At 40.5% G+C, this 19127-nt stretch overlaps 1 protein-coding gene across 1 annotated transcript in view; it reads left to right on the forward strand.

Moving 5' to 3' along the window:
* Positions 1–19127, forward strand: part of LOC124171212 (diencephalon/mesencephalon homeobox protein 1-like) — a 177008-nt gene that overhangs the window by 36019 nt on the left and 121862 nt on the right. The window contains exon 2 of the mRNA XM_046550353.1: positions 2726–2833. Coding sequence (XP_046406309.1) covers positions 2743–2833 — 91 coding nt within the window. The 5' untranslated portion in view covers positions 2726–2742. The remainder of the gene's footprint in view (positions 1–2725; positions 2834–19127) is intronic.

The following is a 19127-nucleotide window of genomic DNA, read 5'->3' on the forward strand; positions in this document are numbered from 1 at the left end:
TGCTGAGGACTTATTATTTTACTATTATATTTTTACTTCTGTGACGCATGACTCGCTTAATATCCTTGAGGGTATCCACACCATTGAACTCCACTTTTTCCTAGGCGTATCTCTCATTTAAAACTAACATCATCACCTTGGCATTCCCTGGATTCCATTGCATCCTGTAAATTAACATTTTAAATTTGAGAAAATAATGAGATAAAATTTTCAAATCTGAGAGCCAAGCAAATGTTCACAACGATTTACTCTAAATACCCTTAAAATTTGTAAAACGATAGCTTTAGTTTTACACAAGCAATTCGTAATGGGATAAAATTGGACAATCGGAAGTCATACGCCTCCTGTAGGACGAAAATAATTATTGTCGGCATATTCTTTTCTATTTTTTCCCCCAAAAAACTCCATACTCCATACTGATTAAACAAATTCAAAACGTTTTCTGCTATCATCCGCGGCTGTGCAACGCAAAGCTCAACTCTCGTCGACTGCGAAGGATATAATTATGGCGGGAGGCGCAGTGAAACACTGAATGGGAGGAGGAATGCGGGACAATGAAAGGTAAACAATCAATATAAACATAAGTATTCATTGTGTTCCATTCAGTTTAATCAAGACAAAATTTAGTCATCGATACTGGAGGCGAGACAATGGACTGTAGTTAGTCAATGCAGTATCTCAATAACATGTCTGTAGGGGCAAACATCTTGTACTGCGTGTGAGCTCCACGATGACTACCATCAAGGAAACTGCTGATCACTGCAAATCTACAAAGGCTATAATAAGATTTTACATTCCTAGCCTATGAATTGCCACTCTAGAAGCGTAGTTTTTAAAGGAGTATATTATTATAAAATTGCTTGTATGTGTATGATGGAGTAGAACTTATTCGTCATGGAGAGAAAATGCAGTAAGATAATCCAATTCACAAAACTTATTAATTGAAACTCAAATTTCAATATTTATAGGGCATTTAGCATTGCATGAAAAAATGCTATAAAAATGCAAAAAATCGCTCGTATCATGGCTACGATAAATGAATTTCTTGCAGCGTTCCTTCGTGCAATTGCTTTCTGACGGTGGCCACAAAACTTTTTATAGTTTCACATAACATATAAAATTGAACGCACTAATTTCTTCGAAAATAATATTAGGTTAAAGCACCTGAAGATGTACAGCGGTGACTTTGGTCGTAAATAAAATTTTAGTATTTCTGAAAAAAATGGAACATTCCCGTTTTTATTATAAGTGACATTAAATATTTTTACTTCAGCCATAGCCTTAGCGCTAATTTTGTCAACTATGTTGATAAAATACCGTATAAAGAAAAGACACCCGAGTGGCACAATTTCAACAAGATAGTTAATTTACCAGAAAAATTGAATTCTTATACATATCTAGCGCATATGTGTCCCACAGAAAACATCGTAAATATTTTTCAATTCAAGATTAAAGTTTTGTGCTAGCATTCTTAATCAAGCCAGCGTTTTGAAGTTGGGAAACGTGTTTTGCAATCATCTGTCTCTGAAGCTCTCCGCCATTATTTCACATTATTTGAGTACAATTTGAAGGATTTTATGTACTCCCTCGTCTTTAGATTCACTTAACCCTCACCGGTGTCATGCCGTCCAAAATTCCGAGTTTTCCTTGAGTAAATTCTCAATGGTTGGGTGCAAGTCTGAAACATGGAAACATCCTGAATCATACTACCCTGAAACCCTTACGCAGTAATAGGTGAAAAACTGACCACACTAACGCAATCCATGCAGAATACGTTAGCACTTGGAATGAATACGTGGATTGAGTCCGTGGAGAGTGCATGATCAATGAGAGGACACGAAGTACACTTGATTTTTGGAAAATAAATACCTTCTCCATGAAGTGTGGGTTAGGAAATTTCAATTGGTTTAGCTTGATGGCGCAATATTCCCTGGACAATGTACTTCATCGAACTAACAAAACCATATTCCTTATTGAAAAAGGAATGAGTATGATTTGAAATATTAGAGGAGAAGTTACAGAGAAAAATCCTACTGCTACGGATGCATTAAATTCCGCTCTAAAAAACCACCCCTTTAAAAAATATCCATAAGTAGAGACTTGAGTATTCCTTAAGGTTTTCTTTTGGCTTGGCAAAAATTATTCCTTGATGCAAATAGAAATGTATTCCAGCATTAATTATCATCCTGCGATGACATATTTTGGCCGGCTTACTTGAATTTTTCGGCTGATGACATAAAAAAACCATGCATATGTACAGAGCTACAACTACATACCAACGCTGGCGCATCAAGAAAGTATTTTCAACAAGTATTTAGCGATTTATTTTGCCTAAACCTAACATTGTCTTTGTAAAGCAAATTATATGCCTAAAATTTGCAATGTGGTCCGAATGCATTACATTTTATCACTTAAATGTAGCGAAAACTGTGGATACATAAGTGAATGCCAATTGCCAATCACTCAGTGACACCATTGTGCCCGGCGGAAGCTATGGATAGAAGAATTCGCCCAAAGGCCACACGTATTACACACACCAAGTGTAAGGGCTTTCCCTTGGCCACCAGAGAGGATATTGTTTGGGGTTTCACCCAGGATTTGAACCAAGAACCCTTAGCCTTTAAGCCAGCCAACAGTGCACCCACTGGGCCACCACACTCCCGATCACTACTGACCATTTTTCCAGTGTGGGGGTCCGACTATATCCGATCTCTTTCCGTTGCAGGTGGCGAGGCGGTCGACATGTTCTGCTACCACTGTCCACCTTCGCTGCATTCTTCGGCGAGCACGCGCCTGCACGGCCTCGACTACCCCTTCACGCCCACCCACCCCTGTAAGTATGGCCCAACCCATCTCCCTCCAACTCCGCCCAATTTTTGGCCGCAAGAAGTGATGGAAAAGAATACGATCATTCTAAACTTGGGAGTAGGGGCAGCCGCTTCTCGTTCAAGCTGTTGCGCACTTTGCCCCTTGTTTTGTTTCCGCAGCGCGGTGATGAGCAATTCATTTATTCCCAAATCTTGCAATAGAATGTTCGAAGAATAGCATCGAAAAGTTATGCATTGGGTAGAACATGGGGTGTTTACGAGTCTCATCGGATTGGTGGCATAGGAAACGGATTCAATCCGAGTCGATCGGGAACCTATCCGACGCTCGTCTTCCGTACGTTTCACACTTGCTATCGGAGAGCATTCCTCTTTTGGTATGACGTCAATAGTCATCCTAAACGGGTAACGATAAAACTTCACAATTTTCAAGAGATGAGTGAGCAGTGAAAACAACCTCCCGCCAGATTTGACACTTAACAAAGGAATCGAAAGGTATATGAGGGCATGCATAAGTGCTTATTGATACATTGTCTCATAAATGACGTTATTGCGGGGTAACATTAATTTATAATTGTCCGTTTGTAGTTTTTTTAAATGTTCCTGTCGTTTTGAGTAAATGACGGGATGAGGGTTAATTTTAAACGATTTTGTTCGTTCATTCTAGTGAGAGTACAGTTGATTGTTAAGGCCATGTATCATAAAAATTAAAGTGGAATAAAAATTAAAAAGTGGATATTTTTGGTGACTGCCGGACACGGTGTTGCTGGACTATTGAGCATATGCCGCCACAAGCAGTCCCAATCGGGCGTACAGCGCCACAGCCGGAGAGCAGGGCCGGACGTAGAACACGTAGTTCGCTCTTGACTAGTTTCAAGTATACCGGGTCTAGCCACGGTGATAACTTATACGGGAGTCACCCGCAACCCGCACGATTGTGCATTGCGGGTGACTCCCGTATTAGTTATCACCGTGGCTAGTCCCGGTATACTTTAAACGATGGATGAAAATACAGCGTTTAATTAGGTTGAATGGTGGCGATTATTATCAATGACGACTTACGCAGGTTAAAACAACTGAAAATAATATGGTTTGATTTATATCTATACGTACTTGGTTATTTTTATAACACCATTTTATTGCCAAAATGGAACACTTACTATTTTTACACCCTTTTATATAAAATTCACTTGCCTCAACAGAATTTAGGAAACATGTACTTTGAAACACCTACGTACATAATTCAACATTGAGCCTCCGTCGAATAACTCTGACCTAAGTGCCTGTTGTTTCATATCATATAATAGAAAAGGTTTTTACATCAAACTCTGTGACAAAGGCTAAATATTGCGACAGAATTTTCATTGGTCATAATTTTTATAGTGATTGAATTTCCATTGGAGTCCATTCTATTTGTTTCGTATTACTACAAAATTTAGAAACATTTTTGACCCGTAAAGAATAAAGAGTGAACGTAGATCAAGGTAATCTACGCACATTCATTCATTTATTACGCTGATTACGAAAGAGATTACATAAGTAAATAGATAATGTAGATTATTAGAGCAATTATGGGCAGCTGCCCACATAACAACAACAAATAACGTTAGAACATGGCATCCATTTTAAGTGAAATAGTGAAATCGAGAATAAATTGTGCAATGCTAAGTGAACCTAACCACTGAAATCGCAAAAGATATATCACTGCATACAAGTGTTTCATTTTGCGAAATTCCAAGGAGAAAAAAATCTTTCGCTCAGACCGGGATTCGAACCCGAGTCTCCCGGTTTCCGGTCGAGTTTTTTATCCATTTAGATGGTGTGCGGGTTACTCCGTATAGTTATCGCCGTAGCTAGTCCCGCAATACTTCAAGTGATATTTCATATTAAAAGGAATATTTAGGATGCACACAATAGAATCAACCGAATTTAGTACATAACCACGTCTAATTTCGATATTACTACGAAGCCTAGTCACGCACACAATCATCTCAAACTAGACAAATTGTTATACTTCCAAATCCATGGACCCGTTTCCAATACATTACGCTAATATTTGCAAGTCAACACGCCATGCATTCCAACTTGTTTCACCATCTCTTTGCTAAATTAATCGTCCAAATAACATGTAAACAAACTTGCGCTGACAGTGATACAGTGTGCGCATGCGTAAGTTTCCGCGGCCGTAAGTTTTCCGTAAGTTCACGATGACTGCCTAATTCCGGGTTCTCCAGCCGTGTTTCTCGTTCTTGATTGACGACAGTGTAAAAAGCCATCCTGCTTTCGTCTTCAGGTCGAGGGTTGAAAGGTTGAAGGTCGAAACTCTTGTCAATCAAAAACAAGAAACATGGTTGGAGTACCTGGAATTTGGCAGTCATCATGTAAACAAACTTGCGCCGACAGTGATACAGTCTGCGCATATATTGTCTAATTTACACGAGAATTAAATGCACTTACAGTTATACAGTTATACAGTTACAAGTATTTACTTTGTAAAAAATTTATATGTTTAAGTATAGATTCATTTTAAACCACAATTTTAATGTATAAAGTGAGTATTTCAAAGACAGCAATGCCACAACACTACAAATCACATGAGGACGTGACGTGGGGGAAGAAAGGGGAGTGGGAGGATTCATTTGGAGGGATGTGGTCATGTACCATGGGTTGGGGAAGAGGGGGAGGGGAAGAAAGGGGAGTAAGGGGTGGGTCCCATTGTGGGAGGGCTCTTTGCTGATGGCTTGAGCCCTCAGCAAAGAGCATATTACTCTAGCAGAACATCCACATGTATGAGCACTCATGAAATAAGGTAGTATTATTTTATTAGAGCCAAATAATTAATAAAAACACCATCATAACAGATCACCCTACGCAACCGGAATGACTTTTCGATACCTCTCGGCCGATCGCTGTCCATCCTATCGGAAAGCCTTCCTTGAGTCGCTAATGTCTTTCCGATAGTAAGTGAAGTAGAATCCAAGTCAAGACTCCCGATCCGTTTCGGAAAACCCTGAAACACCAGGCTGACTCGGACACCGCCCCCACATAATGTTTGATGACCAATTCTGGACTTCTTATATACCTACACACTACTTTTCGGAATTTTCGGACCGCCTAGTCAAAAGGCACATTCAGTTAATCTTAGAAAAGGAGAATGTCAACCGTGACGCAGGCATCTTGTGAAGGGGCACTATGAAACCCTCCTAAGACACTTAACGTACACAACGGGAGCACCAGCAAAATTCACTCACACGTCGCCTACAACATTCAATCACATGGCAATCTTGGAAGGAAACACCATTCCGGCAATTCGACGTCAATATTCGCAGAGGAGGGTGGCCGACTCAAGAGCCGAAACATGGACCCATTCATGCCGCCCGAAATGAGTTGCTACTGATGAACTTGTCTAGTCATTGCGATACAAAGCTCGTTACATTGTATGTAGGTGAATAAGGCGAAATAGAACGAGGAATACGAGAAAACTCTTATTTTCTGGTATTCTAACAAATTTCCTACAGTTTCGACTAATATTAGAATGAAATCGAACAGCAATAACAAATATCGATCCGTTATCTTTGTAAGACAGCAGTACTGTAATACTGTACTGCAGTATTTACTTCAGCAAAGAATCTCTTCAGTTGACATTTAAAATGGTATGTTTCGAGTTTTTTTCTTACCAAAGCGTAAACGGCGTTCTTAAATAAAATGTCGAGGCTTTTATTTTAGAAATGCATCATTAAATGCTGTTTAATGAAAATTTGAAAGACCAATCTGTGCCGCTATTTTTTGGTCTTCATGCTTTCAGTGAACGTAGCGAGACCATGACGAAGACATACCCTTCCCCATTATCACTCATCTCTCGTTTTTTCCCCATGACGTATTACTCGTTTTAAACGTATATACATATACTCGTTCCGAGCTATCATCTTGAAACTTTCATGGATACAGAGCAGACCCTCGTCAGCATTTAAGTGAATCAAAGATGATGGCGGGACAGGTGAGGTGGGGTGGGATATAGGTCACAGACAGCAAACGTCAATTGGTCCGATCCACGCGCGCGCACACTTGCTGCTGCGGCCCCCGCACTCGCCGCGCCGCTCCACACTCGCAACCCTTCAACGAGAAAAAAATATGACTCCAAATACCACCAACAACTCCATTATAGAAAACAAAATTTTTAAAATTCGTAAGGTTCAATATTTATGGCTTATGAACACGACCCGGACTTGGTAACATAGCTACACCTTCAGTTTAAGATGATCCAATTAAGGTCGGGTCGGGCCCATAAAATATAGGCAGTAACCCTTACGAAGTGAGATATTTTTATTTCCACAATTTCTTTCAATATTGTATGCCCCGAGAAAAAATTCTGCAGTTCAATTGAGGAAATTATGAAACAGTTCTTACTCGGCTGTGTGATCAGAGAGAAAACAATATATCAACCTTATGGTGTCGCGATTGACTCGGTCATCTGTAAAAACAAGAGAGGCAAGGAAAAGACGACTCGAACTCAGACGCAGGCACACCATTGGGTGTCTGGACATCCCAAGTAAAATAATTTTATAATAACACTCCTTTCGCAGTATTTACAGCAAAAGTCATATACGCTGATAACCAATCCCTAATGAAGCCATCGCTATTTTAAGGCAGAGCCATTTTCCCGATACATTACGAGTACTTAACAAACATTAGTAGTGAGAGAAATGAATTGAAAACGATTTCATGGACAAGGCCATTCTCCGACTACTAATTGTAAGATGAAACGTTGAGAGCTACAATGGGCACTGACACCCGCAATCACGATTGACAACGATAATTGGGGAGATTACGAAAAAATTGTTCTTTAGGATGTTAATGACAACGAATGGTGGTAGAGGGACGTGCGAGGCCGAGGATAAGCGGGCAGCGGTGGGCCGTACGGCTGCAGTCAGCGACGTCATCAACTCCAAGAGAAAAAAATAAAATGGTAACCTTCCACACAATTTTATTTACTTAAGTACCGACCCGGTTTCCACACGTAGTGTCATTATCAAGGTATTGCCTACACATTATCAAGGTAATGACACATTATAGTGTCATTACCTTGATAATGGTAAGGTGAGGTAATGACACATTATAGTGTCATTACCTTGATAATGACACTACGTGTCGAAACCGGGTCGGTACTTTAGTAAATAAAATTGTGTGGAAGGCTACCATTTTATTTTATTCTCATGGATATGAAACATTTCCACCAGATATCGCCGGACACAATGAATTATGTACGTCATCAACTTTCCAGAAAAAGGGTAAGGGTTAGCGAAAGCCGCGTCAATATTTCGTCACCAATTGGTCGAGATGTGGGCAATGGATTAGAAATGGAAATAGGCACGCGTCTCCTTATTTTTCAAATGCCATCGCGATCGTCAATGACAAAAAATGGTGGTCTAGCCCAAACATGTGTTACCATTTAAGTAAGTAATTATTATCATAGACAATAAAATGGAGATTCTACAATCATAAAGCTCATGCTAAAATGCAAGATCATTTTGAAAAATATGGTTTTATAAATCAATGCATTCGTTTCAATGGCCAAGTATACGCGCTCGCTATTGGAAAACAAAAATTAATATTCACGCTATTGAAATAAGTATTGAACTCAAACTGGAGATTTTGACTGTAGCACTTCGAAAGGTACAAAAATAAAGTATTACAAGTCAACTAATTCTGAAATATGACCATTAATTTTTGAGGTGTCAAAACAGCGCAACAAGCAAGCGGAGGATTAGTAGTTAAACACGCTATTAAGTTTAGTTGCACTTCTTAAGTATTTTAATTAATTTTTACTACTGACTTCGGTGCACATTTTATGCAGAATGAATTAAAACATTCTTCCCAGCACAAAATTTTGTCAACCTGAAACGCTAATGCTAATGCGACCATGCATAAGACCGATTAGGCATCATTCCAGCCACGCTTATCAATCAATGATGGGAAAAGTTATACCTCAAGCCATAATTTACCACGTAATGGGTCATTTTTAGACGCTGTATTCATCGGAAAATTTAGTTCATAATTTTGCACCGGCATAGTCAAGAGTTTCAGAACTTGTAAGGCGGAGAGCAAATGATTATTATGTGAGAAGGGTGGAGGTAGTGAAGAGGATAAGAAAGGGAAGGACAGTGTCATGCGCGAAGGAAGGAGCTCATTAGACACGGTAATCACTTCAATTTGCAACGCAATGGAGGGACACGTTGAAGGAATGATTGTGCCGCGGAATAGAGATAGAGAGAGAGAGAGAGACGCACGCTATAAATCAAATAGGAAGCTAGATAGATAGAAAATGTTTCGCTTCGACCCGCAGGGAAACGAAAATACGAGGCCTAGGTTTAGTTTCGTTCCGAGGGAAAAATCCACAGAGGAAAAATCATTCGCCTTGACCGGGATTCGAACCAGGAGCCCGGGCTCGTATAGCCCGGTTAATGACGCCTCAGTAGCTTAACTGGCAAAAGCACTCGGCCGGAAATCGAGGGATCCGGGTTCGAATCCCGGACAAGGCGAATGATTTTTCCTCTGTGGATTTTTCACACGATATGTGCATTGCGGGTGACTCCGTAAAAGTTATCACCGTGGCTAGTCCCGGTATACTTAAATTTAAAAAATAGTTTCGTTCCCGCACGAAATTAAAATCACCAAGGAGTTTAGTTTCGACCCGGGGAAAAACTTACTCCTTGGAACGAAACTAAATTAATCGCTGCTCAAAGTTAAGTTTTGATCCCAGTAGTTGAGTGGAGGGGGAAAAGAGGGAATAGTTTCGACCCGTTTCATGACGGAATCCAGAGAGGTTAAAGCATTGAGCTTAAAAATCGACTCGTCGTCATCCTCGTCGTATTGCGAATGAATACTGCGTTGTGCATCTAGTTAAGACTCTTTGTATCGATAGGAGCATATCAACGGCTTGATACCCAAGGAGTGTTGTTTATTAGCACAAGAAAAAAGAGCGTTAGGTTATATTTTCCTCGAATAAATTTCACCGCTGATGGAACTGACGCAAAATTTTTCGTAATTTTATAATTTAGATTCGGAACTAATAGTAAACCTACTGTGAATTGAACCGTAGGTCGTGTGCGAAGGAAATAATGATATTTTTATTGTTAACATTTAATGACATAACTTACCTACATAATTTACTTAAAATTATACATGTCTTAACCTCAGCTCTACCCGGGAGTAGGAGAATGTAGAAATGAAATTTTCCCTGCGTTGCCTCTAGTTGCTACTCATATCAGAAATCCGGATATTGCAACGTTAATTACATTATGCTGAAAAATAACGCGTTTACAGAGAATATGAGAATCGACGTGATGTTATTTGCTTTTTGCTTTTCATGATCAGGTTTGTGGTCGCAGATATTAGTAACGCCTTAATTTGTTTAAAATTTATCTTTTTTAACTTATATTATTTATATTGATTTTTTATTAGTAAAAGTGAGATAGCATCTCCTGAATTAAATTGGCGATTTAAGTTATGTAAGACCATTCCTGGAACCTATTTAATTTAATCATGATATATACCTAATTGAATTTTATTTAATTAGGAGGCTTAATTCAATGTAACTATGAATACTAATTTAATTTAGCTATAATATTTAGGTTTTATTTTCCGATTTTGTGCTTTGGGACCAGAAATGTTTTTAATTCGCCAATCCTTCAGCATTAACCATTTATGTACCTAGAAATGCGATTTTATAGTAGACTTTATGTCAATAAAACACAATTTACTCTCACAGGGTTTGTGCTGCAATAGCTCAAAACCACAGTTGATCGATTGCGTTCTGATCGTAATGTTATGGCCTAATCAGACAGGTATTAGCGCGCAGTGTACTAAGCAACGATATCCACGACTGATGACGGCAGTGCACCTATGATTCAGGGAATCATTGATTCCCACTCCTAAAACTTAGGTCTAAACTAAGACGTGATACCTCAATGCCAGTGTCTACCAGTTGGTTACCATAATCCGAATTATAATCCACTTAAGATTAGGTAAACAACCAATTACGACAATCAATGCAAAACGATAAACAACTCCGGTTCTAACTTGTATTAGTAGTACCATGACCCGTTCACGCGATCACCGTTCTCCTGTTTGTGGTCAAAATATGAGTGCCCCATGCCCAGGGATGGCAAGTGAAACGAAACAAAAACGTTTCGTTTCGACCTGGAGGGAAACAAAAATACGAGGCCTAGGTTTAGTTTCGTTCCCGAACGAAATTAAAATCAGGTGACTATGCAAACTTGATTTTACGTTGGGCGTGCACGGCCAGATGCAGGTTTAGACTTTTCATTAGGCCGACCCTTATTTTTCAGAATTTGAAAAACTTATGGTTTACTAATTCCAAGATGACCTAAGTGAATTTTGCATTCATATGCTAACATTTTGTTTCTTCAAATAACTAGAACCTGACCTCCAAGGGTCCTAAGTACTACGGGCTCTAAGTGAGATTTTTTGGGTCTGAAAAAATTCCGACCCGATAAATAACTGTAAGAGAAGTTCTTGGGGGTGGATTTAAGTTTTTTCCCGACTTATCTCTAAGCGTCTCTGACTCCCGCATCCCTTTCCCCTCCCAATAACGCTGCCCCACTCCACTCCGCCCAAGTACGGCCTCCATCACTCCCACTGCCCCCAACCCCCGCCAGAGACAATTCCCCGCGAGCAAATGTCTACATTTAAATGCTGTAAAATGATAATTTTTGGCTGTCGTCATGATAAATAGTGTAAAATTCTAGTGTCACCATTTGATGGCTCTATTTTCCTCACGCTCATGTTTACACTGTTCATCTGTCATAAGAGCACTACGTCAGTTCAGTGGAGACCTGTTCACGGGCTTGCGCAACCATGATATAAATAAATAGGCTTTAGGAATAGAACCATTTCGGCTACCACCCTGCTCTCATGAGTTTGGAAAAGTTCTTGACAATGTGCCCGTCGAGAACTATCGAGGGTTCCTTGAGCTAGCGATGATATTCCCTCCTCCGGAAGGCTAGCCATTGGGCTCCACTTTCCTTGACTGCAATGGCGTGACTTCTCCCTCCCTTACAGGTACCCTTGACATTCTGAACAACTTCTGGTCTCATGGAAATGGCTTCATGAATGTTTCACTATTTTTGTGAATTTATAAATTCAAATTCTGGAATCCGCTCCCTGCTCTGCATCTATTTCCAAAAATAACCAGCAGCTCCTAAAACAACCGTTTAACTGCCGTGAATTATTTCATAAAAGAATGGTCTTTGAGGTTCTGCAAACATGCGCTGCGATATTTGATTTCGTTTTTTAATCTATCGTGTTAGTCTCAAGTTTGTGGAAATTCATTTTAATAATGAAATGAAAAAAAACTTTGTTTTATTCCACCGATTTATTTTTAGGTGTGACCAATGTCAATGGAGCGGCTTCATCATCAGATACTGAAGGTATCAGATACTGATAGAATCAAATACTGACCTTCAGTAACTGATGATAACGCCCGCCACTGCGTCGGATCTAATCATACCTTAAAATAAATTGGTGGAATAAAAAAAAGTTTTTCATTTCACTATGCGTCCATTTATGTACCGTCGTTTTCAATAATATGATGACACCCACTTGTCCCGTTTTATAGATGGGGCCGGGTCGGTGGAAACTTGGAGTGTTGGCATACGAAGTCCTTTGCTTTGACGCCACCAACAGCCGACGAGGACGGACGCGGGTGCGACCGTGCTAGCGAAGCAAGTCAAACTCCAGGGGCCCAAGCCCCCATTGCGGATGCAGTGAGGAAACTCACGTCTACGCACACGTCGGGAAGCTTTTCTTTCGGGCTCCTTGGCGAGGTTTTTCCTCTCTCAAGATTCACATTTGGATTCACCGTTTCTCTCTCGCGGAAGCTCCGTAACTCATGCCCAGTAGTTACTGTGAAGTTCAGGGAGGGTTAGAATCCGAAGTAATCATACTTTTTTTTAAATCTTGTAGATGTTGCATTCCTAACATCAACACAATCTATACAGTTGACTCAAGAAAAAGTGAATACTGAATTTTTTAAGCGACTGAATTTATTTAAGTGATGCCTCCATCCACGTTAACACATTTACTAAGCAGAGCTATTCACTGAGAGGAAATAAGCAGGGGAAGTGGCAGTGGTTGCATTTTCGTGTCCTTGCGGATAATTACTGTCAAATCTCTGCTGAGTAAAATTCCTACTCAAACTATCGACAATTTTCAATGAATATGACCTCATATTTGTACAGATATGAATAAATCCAGTCACATGACTCTTACGACCAATTGGGTATCATCTTTTTCTTCAACTAAATAATTTATGAGTAAGCATACCGAAATATTTCTATTTGGAAATCTTATGGCCTCAACTTCTGATTTCACCACTAGAATGGTAAGAAGAGCACCATGACCGACTCATTCACCAGGCCTAAACCCCATAGAAAATTAATGGTGGATTCTGACAAAGGAATGGCAGCCGCGGGGTGCCAAACCATTCCTATATTTTCTCCGTTCTTCAATGAGGTCTAGAACTTATCCGCGACCCATGGCTTTTTCTTAACAACTTTTTTTCTATAACTTTCCTTGCGGCCTCCGATATGCACAGAGAATTCATCTTTTGCGAAATGAAAAAAGTATGATTACTTTGGATTCGAGGAAAGGTTGGATGCGAAATAAGCGTTTTACTTGTCGAACAAGCAGTCATGGACAAAATAGGAAGTCATTTTGGGGTGGTATGGGCCTATCCCTGGGTTAGATAGGCCATCAAATTGATACATTAAGCCTGAGAAGATGCCGTGACTTGACGACTGAAAGCCACCAACCCAGGGAAGAGGGCAGCAGCTCTCGTTCACATGAGTGAATGTGGAGGCCACAGTGGTCAGTACAGCGACGCTCACTTCACTGCAGGCGTGGTAACATTTACTTTAAAGGCTGTAGTACTGCGATGTGGCAGGCAAGGGGAAACCACCACATTATTATCCCGAGGAGTCAGAGCTACTACTTTTTTTTAAATAATCAGACATGATGGAATTCTGTCAGATTAAAAATTCCGGAAGTAAACTAGTCCCTCATTCGGATCTCCTGGCGGGGAACAAGTGAGAAGGTACATCGGTCAACTATGATAAAGTTATGAGGATAGTCATAGGATAGAAAACCTTAAGGTGGAATTGCAACGATGCTCGACGTGCTAGGAATAAGTGAAACATGGGCGTACCCAGCGGGGGGCAGGAGGGGGCAACTGCCCCCCCAAGAGGCAAAAGTATATATAGTTCAAAATAATTTTTTCTGATAAATTTTCTTTAAATCCACGAAAACTGATATAATTATGAAACATGTAATTAAAATAAAGATATTTTTTCCGAGGATACACGTTTAAAAACTAATAGAGCTAAGTTATAATTTCCTTGAAATTTTGTCTTCATAATCTTTATGTGTTACAACTTGAAAGACCACGGCCTTCCCCGTCTAGTTTTGATCCTGGGTATGCCCTTGAAGTGAAATGAAGTGGCCTGATGAGGGAGACTTTTGGAGTGGAACCAATAAGTTTATACACGCAGGGTCTCGAGGCGATAATACTAAGGTTGGGATAAGTCTCAGAAAGAGTGCCGGGATGCGAGCGAAAAGCTTCCTTTAGTACTATGAAAGGATAGTTAGGGTAAAGTTTGAGACTAAACCAGTTGATACTGAAGTGATACATATTTTCATGCGTGCGACAGACTACGAGGATGAAGAGGAACAAGACGACTACGAAGATATCACGGACGTAATCAAACAGATAATGGGCGAAGAAAACTATGGACTACAAAGTGGTTTGAAAGAGGAGAAAGGCTTCTGGAACTCAGCAAAGAACACAAAGTAGTAGTTGCCAACATAATATTTAAGAATCACTTGCAAAGAAGATATACATGGAAAATGCCAGGAGAGAAAATACAATTTCAACTAGACTATATTTTAGTGAAGCAGAGGTTTAGGAATCCGATAAAGGACTGCAAAAGCTACCCAGAGAGACACATCGACAGTGATCATAGTTTAGTGATGATGAAAAGCCATCTGATATTCAAGAAATCAGTGAAGAACTGGTCTGGAAATTTGACCGCCTAAGGAAGCATAAAAATCAACACGTCTCAAAAGAAGAAGTGAAGATAAATACAGGATTAGATTAGACAAAGAAATCACAGGATAGTAACTGGAAAACTAAAAAAACACCGAGGCCACTAGTAAAGTTCTAGGAAGGAGAAAATTTGTCAGGAAATAGCCATGGATCATGGATGAAACCCTAGACCTCATTGAATAACAAAGGAAGTATAGGAATGCGAAAGGTGAGGAAGGACAGACTTGTTACAAGATAATAAGGAAAGAGATTTTTCGCAAAGCAAGGAGACACAGATCAGTAGTAGCCAGCACTGTATTTAAGAATCACATACGAAGAAAACATAAATGGAAAATACCAGGAGACAAAAGAAGATTTCAACTAGACTATATTTCATTGAAGCAGAGATTTAGGAACAAGATCAAGGAGTGTAAAAGCTACCCAGGGGCAGATGTCGACAGTGATCATAATCTAGTGATGGTGAAATGCCATCTGAAATTCAAGAAATTAAAGAAATCAGCCAAGATCGCATGGCAATTAGAGGAATTAAAGGAGCCAAAAAATCAACAGGCCTTTGAAGAAGTAGTGGAGAGCAAGATAGGATTAGATCAGACTGAAAATTCAGTGGAGAACAGCCGGAAAATTATCAAAAGTGGGCTTCAGGAGGCAGCTAGAGAAGTTCTAGGGAAAAGAAAATGTGTTAAGAAAAAACAGAGAATACGGATGATGTCCTAGACATTATTGAAGAACGGAGAAAGCACAAGGATACGATTACTAAGGGAGCTTGCTACCAGAGAATAAAGAACGAGGTTTGATGCAAAGCAAGGAAAGCTAGAGAAGCGTAGATGAGGAGCATATGCGAGGACTTACAAAATAACCTCGCACAAGGGAAAGTGGAAGCGGCCTATAGAACAGTAAGGAACCATTTCAAGGAACGGAGTACCAGATGTGAAACCATACGTGGCAAGTATGGAGATGTTTTCATTGATAATGAAAACAAAGCCAAGAGGATGAAAGAATACCTGGTGGAGTTATACAACGGAAGCAAACTCAGCTAAAAAAGTATCGAGGAGGAAAGTGAAGTAGAAAAGGATGACATGGGAGCCAGCTCCTGAAGATCGGAATTAGACGCTGCAGCAAAAGACGCGTGAAAGAATAAAGATCCAGGAAAAGACGATATTCCAGCGGAACTTATCGGAAATACAAGAGAGAAGACTATAACCCAACCGTACAAAACCATCTGCGATATGCACTCAAAAGGAGATATACGTAGTGTCAGCGAAAAGAACATCGCCATTCTTATTCACAAAAAGAAGAGAGCAGGTAAGTTCGAAGATATCAGGACCATCAGCTTGACGAAGATCAGAAATATTCCTGTATGAGGACCATTCGGATTCAGGAAAAGCAAGGGCACAAGAGAAGCAATTTTGGCTCTAAAGTTGCTCATATAAAACAGAATGAAGAAGCACAAAACCGGCTTTCACAGCAATTGCCGACTTGGGAAAGGCCTTCGAGAGCGTGGAATGGATTTCAAAGTTTAGATTTCTGAAAGAAGTTGGAGTGCTCTACAATTATCGTAGAATTGTGCACAGTTCGTATAAAAACCAAGCAGTTATGGTAAAATGTGGTCCCAACTGTGCAGAAGCAAGAATAGAAAATTATGTGAGTCAAGGTGTGCGCTGTTCGCCGTAATTTTTAACCTTTAAATCGAGAAAACCATCGACAAAATCAAGAAGGCGGCTTTTGGTATCAACATCCACGAAGAAAGAATTAGCATGCGGCGATTTGCTGACGATATAGCAGTCATAGCCGAGTCAGAGAAAGAATTTTAAGAAGACTATGATCAATATGGAAAGGCACATGTGTGCAGCGAAATATAGGAGCCTAGGACAACCATTAAGCTAGGAAAACAAAGCCTTGAAGATGTGAAAGAGTTCTAATACCTAGGAAGCTGAATTACCAACGATGGACGGAGCATGGAGGATGTAGTCAGCAGAATAGCATAGACGATGACTTTCTACAAAAAGAAGAATCTTCTTACAGCTGAGAATACAAGCATAGAAGTGGCAGCAATTCATCAGATGCTACATTTGGAGCATTTTCCTCAATGGTAGCGAGGCTTTGACGTTGACAGCAGCAGGGAGGTCAAGAGTGGAAGCATTCGAAATGTGGTGCCGCCGGAGAATGATGAAGATAAAATGGATTTACCGTGTAAGTTATGAGGAAGTGCTAAGACGAGTGGGAGAAAAGAGAAGTCTTCTAAAAATCTTGATCAGAAAACGGGACAACTTAGTTGGCCACATTATGAGACATGATGGTCGGATGAAAACAATCGTAGAAGGACAGGTGGAGGGGAAGAAGGGTAAGAGATGACCCCGAATGAGCTGTAAGGGAGAGGTTATAAGGATGTTTAAGAGAAGAATTACGTCGCTATGAAAAGGCTAGCGGATTGGAGAGAGAGAGAGAGAGAGTTGAGATATATAGGTGATAGATAGGAGAGAGAAAGATAGGTGAGAGCTGCGTCAAACCAATCTTAGGATTGAGGACTTATGATGTTGAAGCACAATATTATTTTAAGCGTCCATCAATCATAGCACAATACCTAACGTGTCCAAACTGCCAAAAATCCACTTTTAGCGCAAAATTAGGGATGCATTGAAACTTTAATTTAGTTCATATAGACTAACGACCATGGGAACTGTGAAAATATATTAATCGTACTGAATTGGAATGGTATTGATGTCAATTTAAACCTTTTTAAAGTAAGAACAATACCTGAGAGGCTAGATATTTTCCACGAGGGACATTGGCGGTGGAGGGGGAGCGTGGATCAGTAGAAGGGGTGGAGCGATGCATCGGATGGCGGGCATCTCACAAAATGCTTACGTCCAAACAAATGAAACGCCGCTGGTCAAAAACTGCTATTTCACGTCTTTCATCCGAATGTCGTTTTTTCACACCCAATTAGTTTTATGTTGGTCGTCATTACTCAGTGCCTTTGGGGCACGTGCTACATTAAAGTAACCAGCTCATCAATATAAACTCCATTTAGGTAATTTTGAGGCTAGGGGGCCATAAATTCTCAAATGCTGAAAAGCCCGAAGGAAGGCCCTTCATAGAAGGTTCCCGACTTCCACTTGTGGACGTTTAATGCATCGCTTTTGGGAATGCTGGTCGGATCAGCGCGGATTCTTTTCCATCTCCGAAGGCGTTCATACGACTGCGATGGAGATCGATATGTGTGAGTAGGGCCAATATCTAGCCGGAGATGCATTCCACGAGCGGATGGGCTCCGTGGGGTGGAGGTGTGAGTAGTGGAGCGGCGTACCCGCTTCACTCGCAACACGAGGGACGCTCCCTCTCAAAGAGCACGTGGGGGGTTTATCCCCCAAACTCCCCCCCCCCCCTCGCTGCCCCACTGCTCAAGTCAACGTGCGCACCTCCCACTCGAGCAAACGACGTCCCATGTGCGCGACAGCTTCTCTTCATTCGGCAATTCTTTCGTGTTTTCTCAAATATAAAATAGAGAAAACGGGCAAACATTGACAAATGTTTGCCCCACAACGGCAGCATCCTTTAATCAAGCGGAGTACGGGATGCAAAATTTGAGGCAGGGTCAGGAAGACGCATGATATTTAGCCTTTCTTGCGAAGAATCAAACATTTTTTAACTCAAGTTATTATCTCGAAAATTTCAGAGCTGATGTAAAAAAAAATCTGAACGCTTGCCTGAATCTCAAAAATAAAATTTTAAATCTGAGAAAACGCTGAAGAGAAACTTTCAGATTATAGTTACACAAGAATATTGGCAGTTGTCTATTGCATATACTCTGAACTAGGGAAGATAGTAAATGTAAACTTCTAAAAGAATAATTCATCGAGAAGAAAGACCAATGAAGTGATGCGCTCCCTTGAGAGAAAAGTGGTCGGATGGCATTGGAGCAACAGAGTGAGTGGCAAATGGAAGTGCTCAGAGCAGATGCTCAGGCTGTCTCTCCGTCGGAGGAGGATCAAGGCTCGCTACATGAGCCACAGCGGCAATTGGCAAACGAATTCATTGAAGAAATGCAGGGATTTCAATGGATGGCAAAGAGAACGGTGTTACTCCTCCATCCACGAACACCGGTGTTGAAAAAATTCACTCCACCCCCAAAATCATCCAAACGCCCAAGACTTTTTCGGGGCCCGTAAAAACCTGAAGGG

This window comes from Ischnura elegans, chromosome X (assembly GCF_921293095.1).
Source record: "Ischnura elegans chromosome X, ioIscEleg1.1, whole genome shotgun sequence".
In the NCBI taxonomy this organism is placed as follows: Eukaryota; Metazoa; Arthropoda; class Insecta; order Odonata; family Coenagrionidae; genus Ischnura; species Ischnura elegans.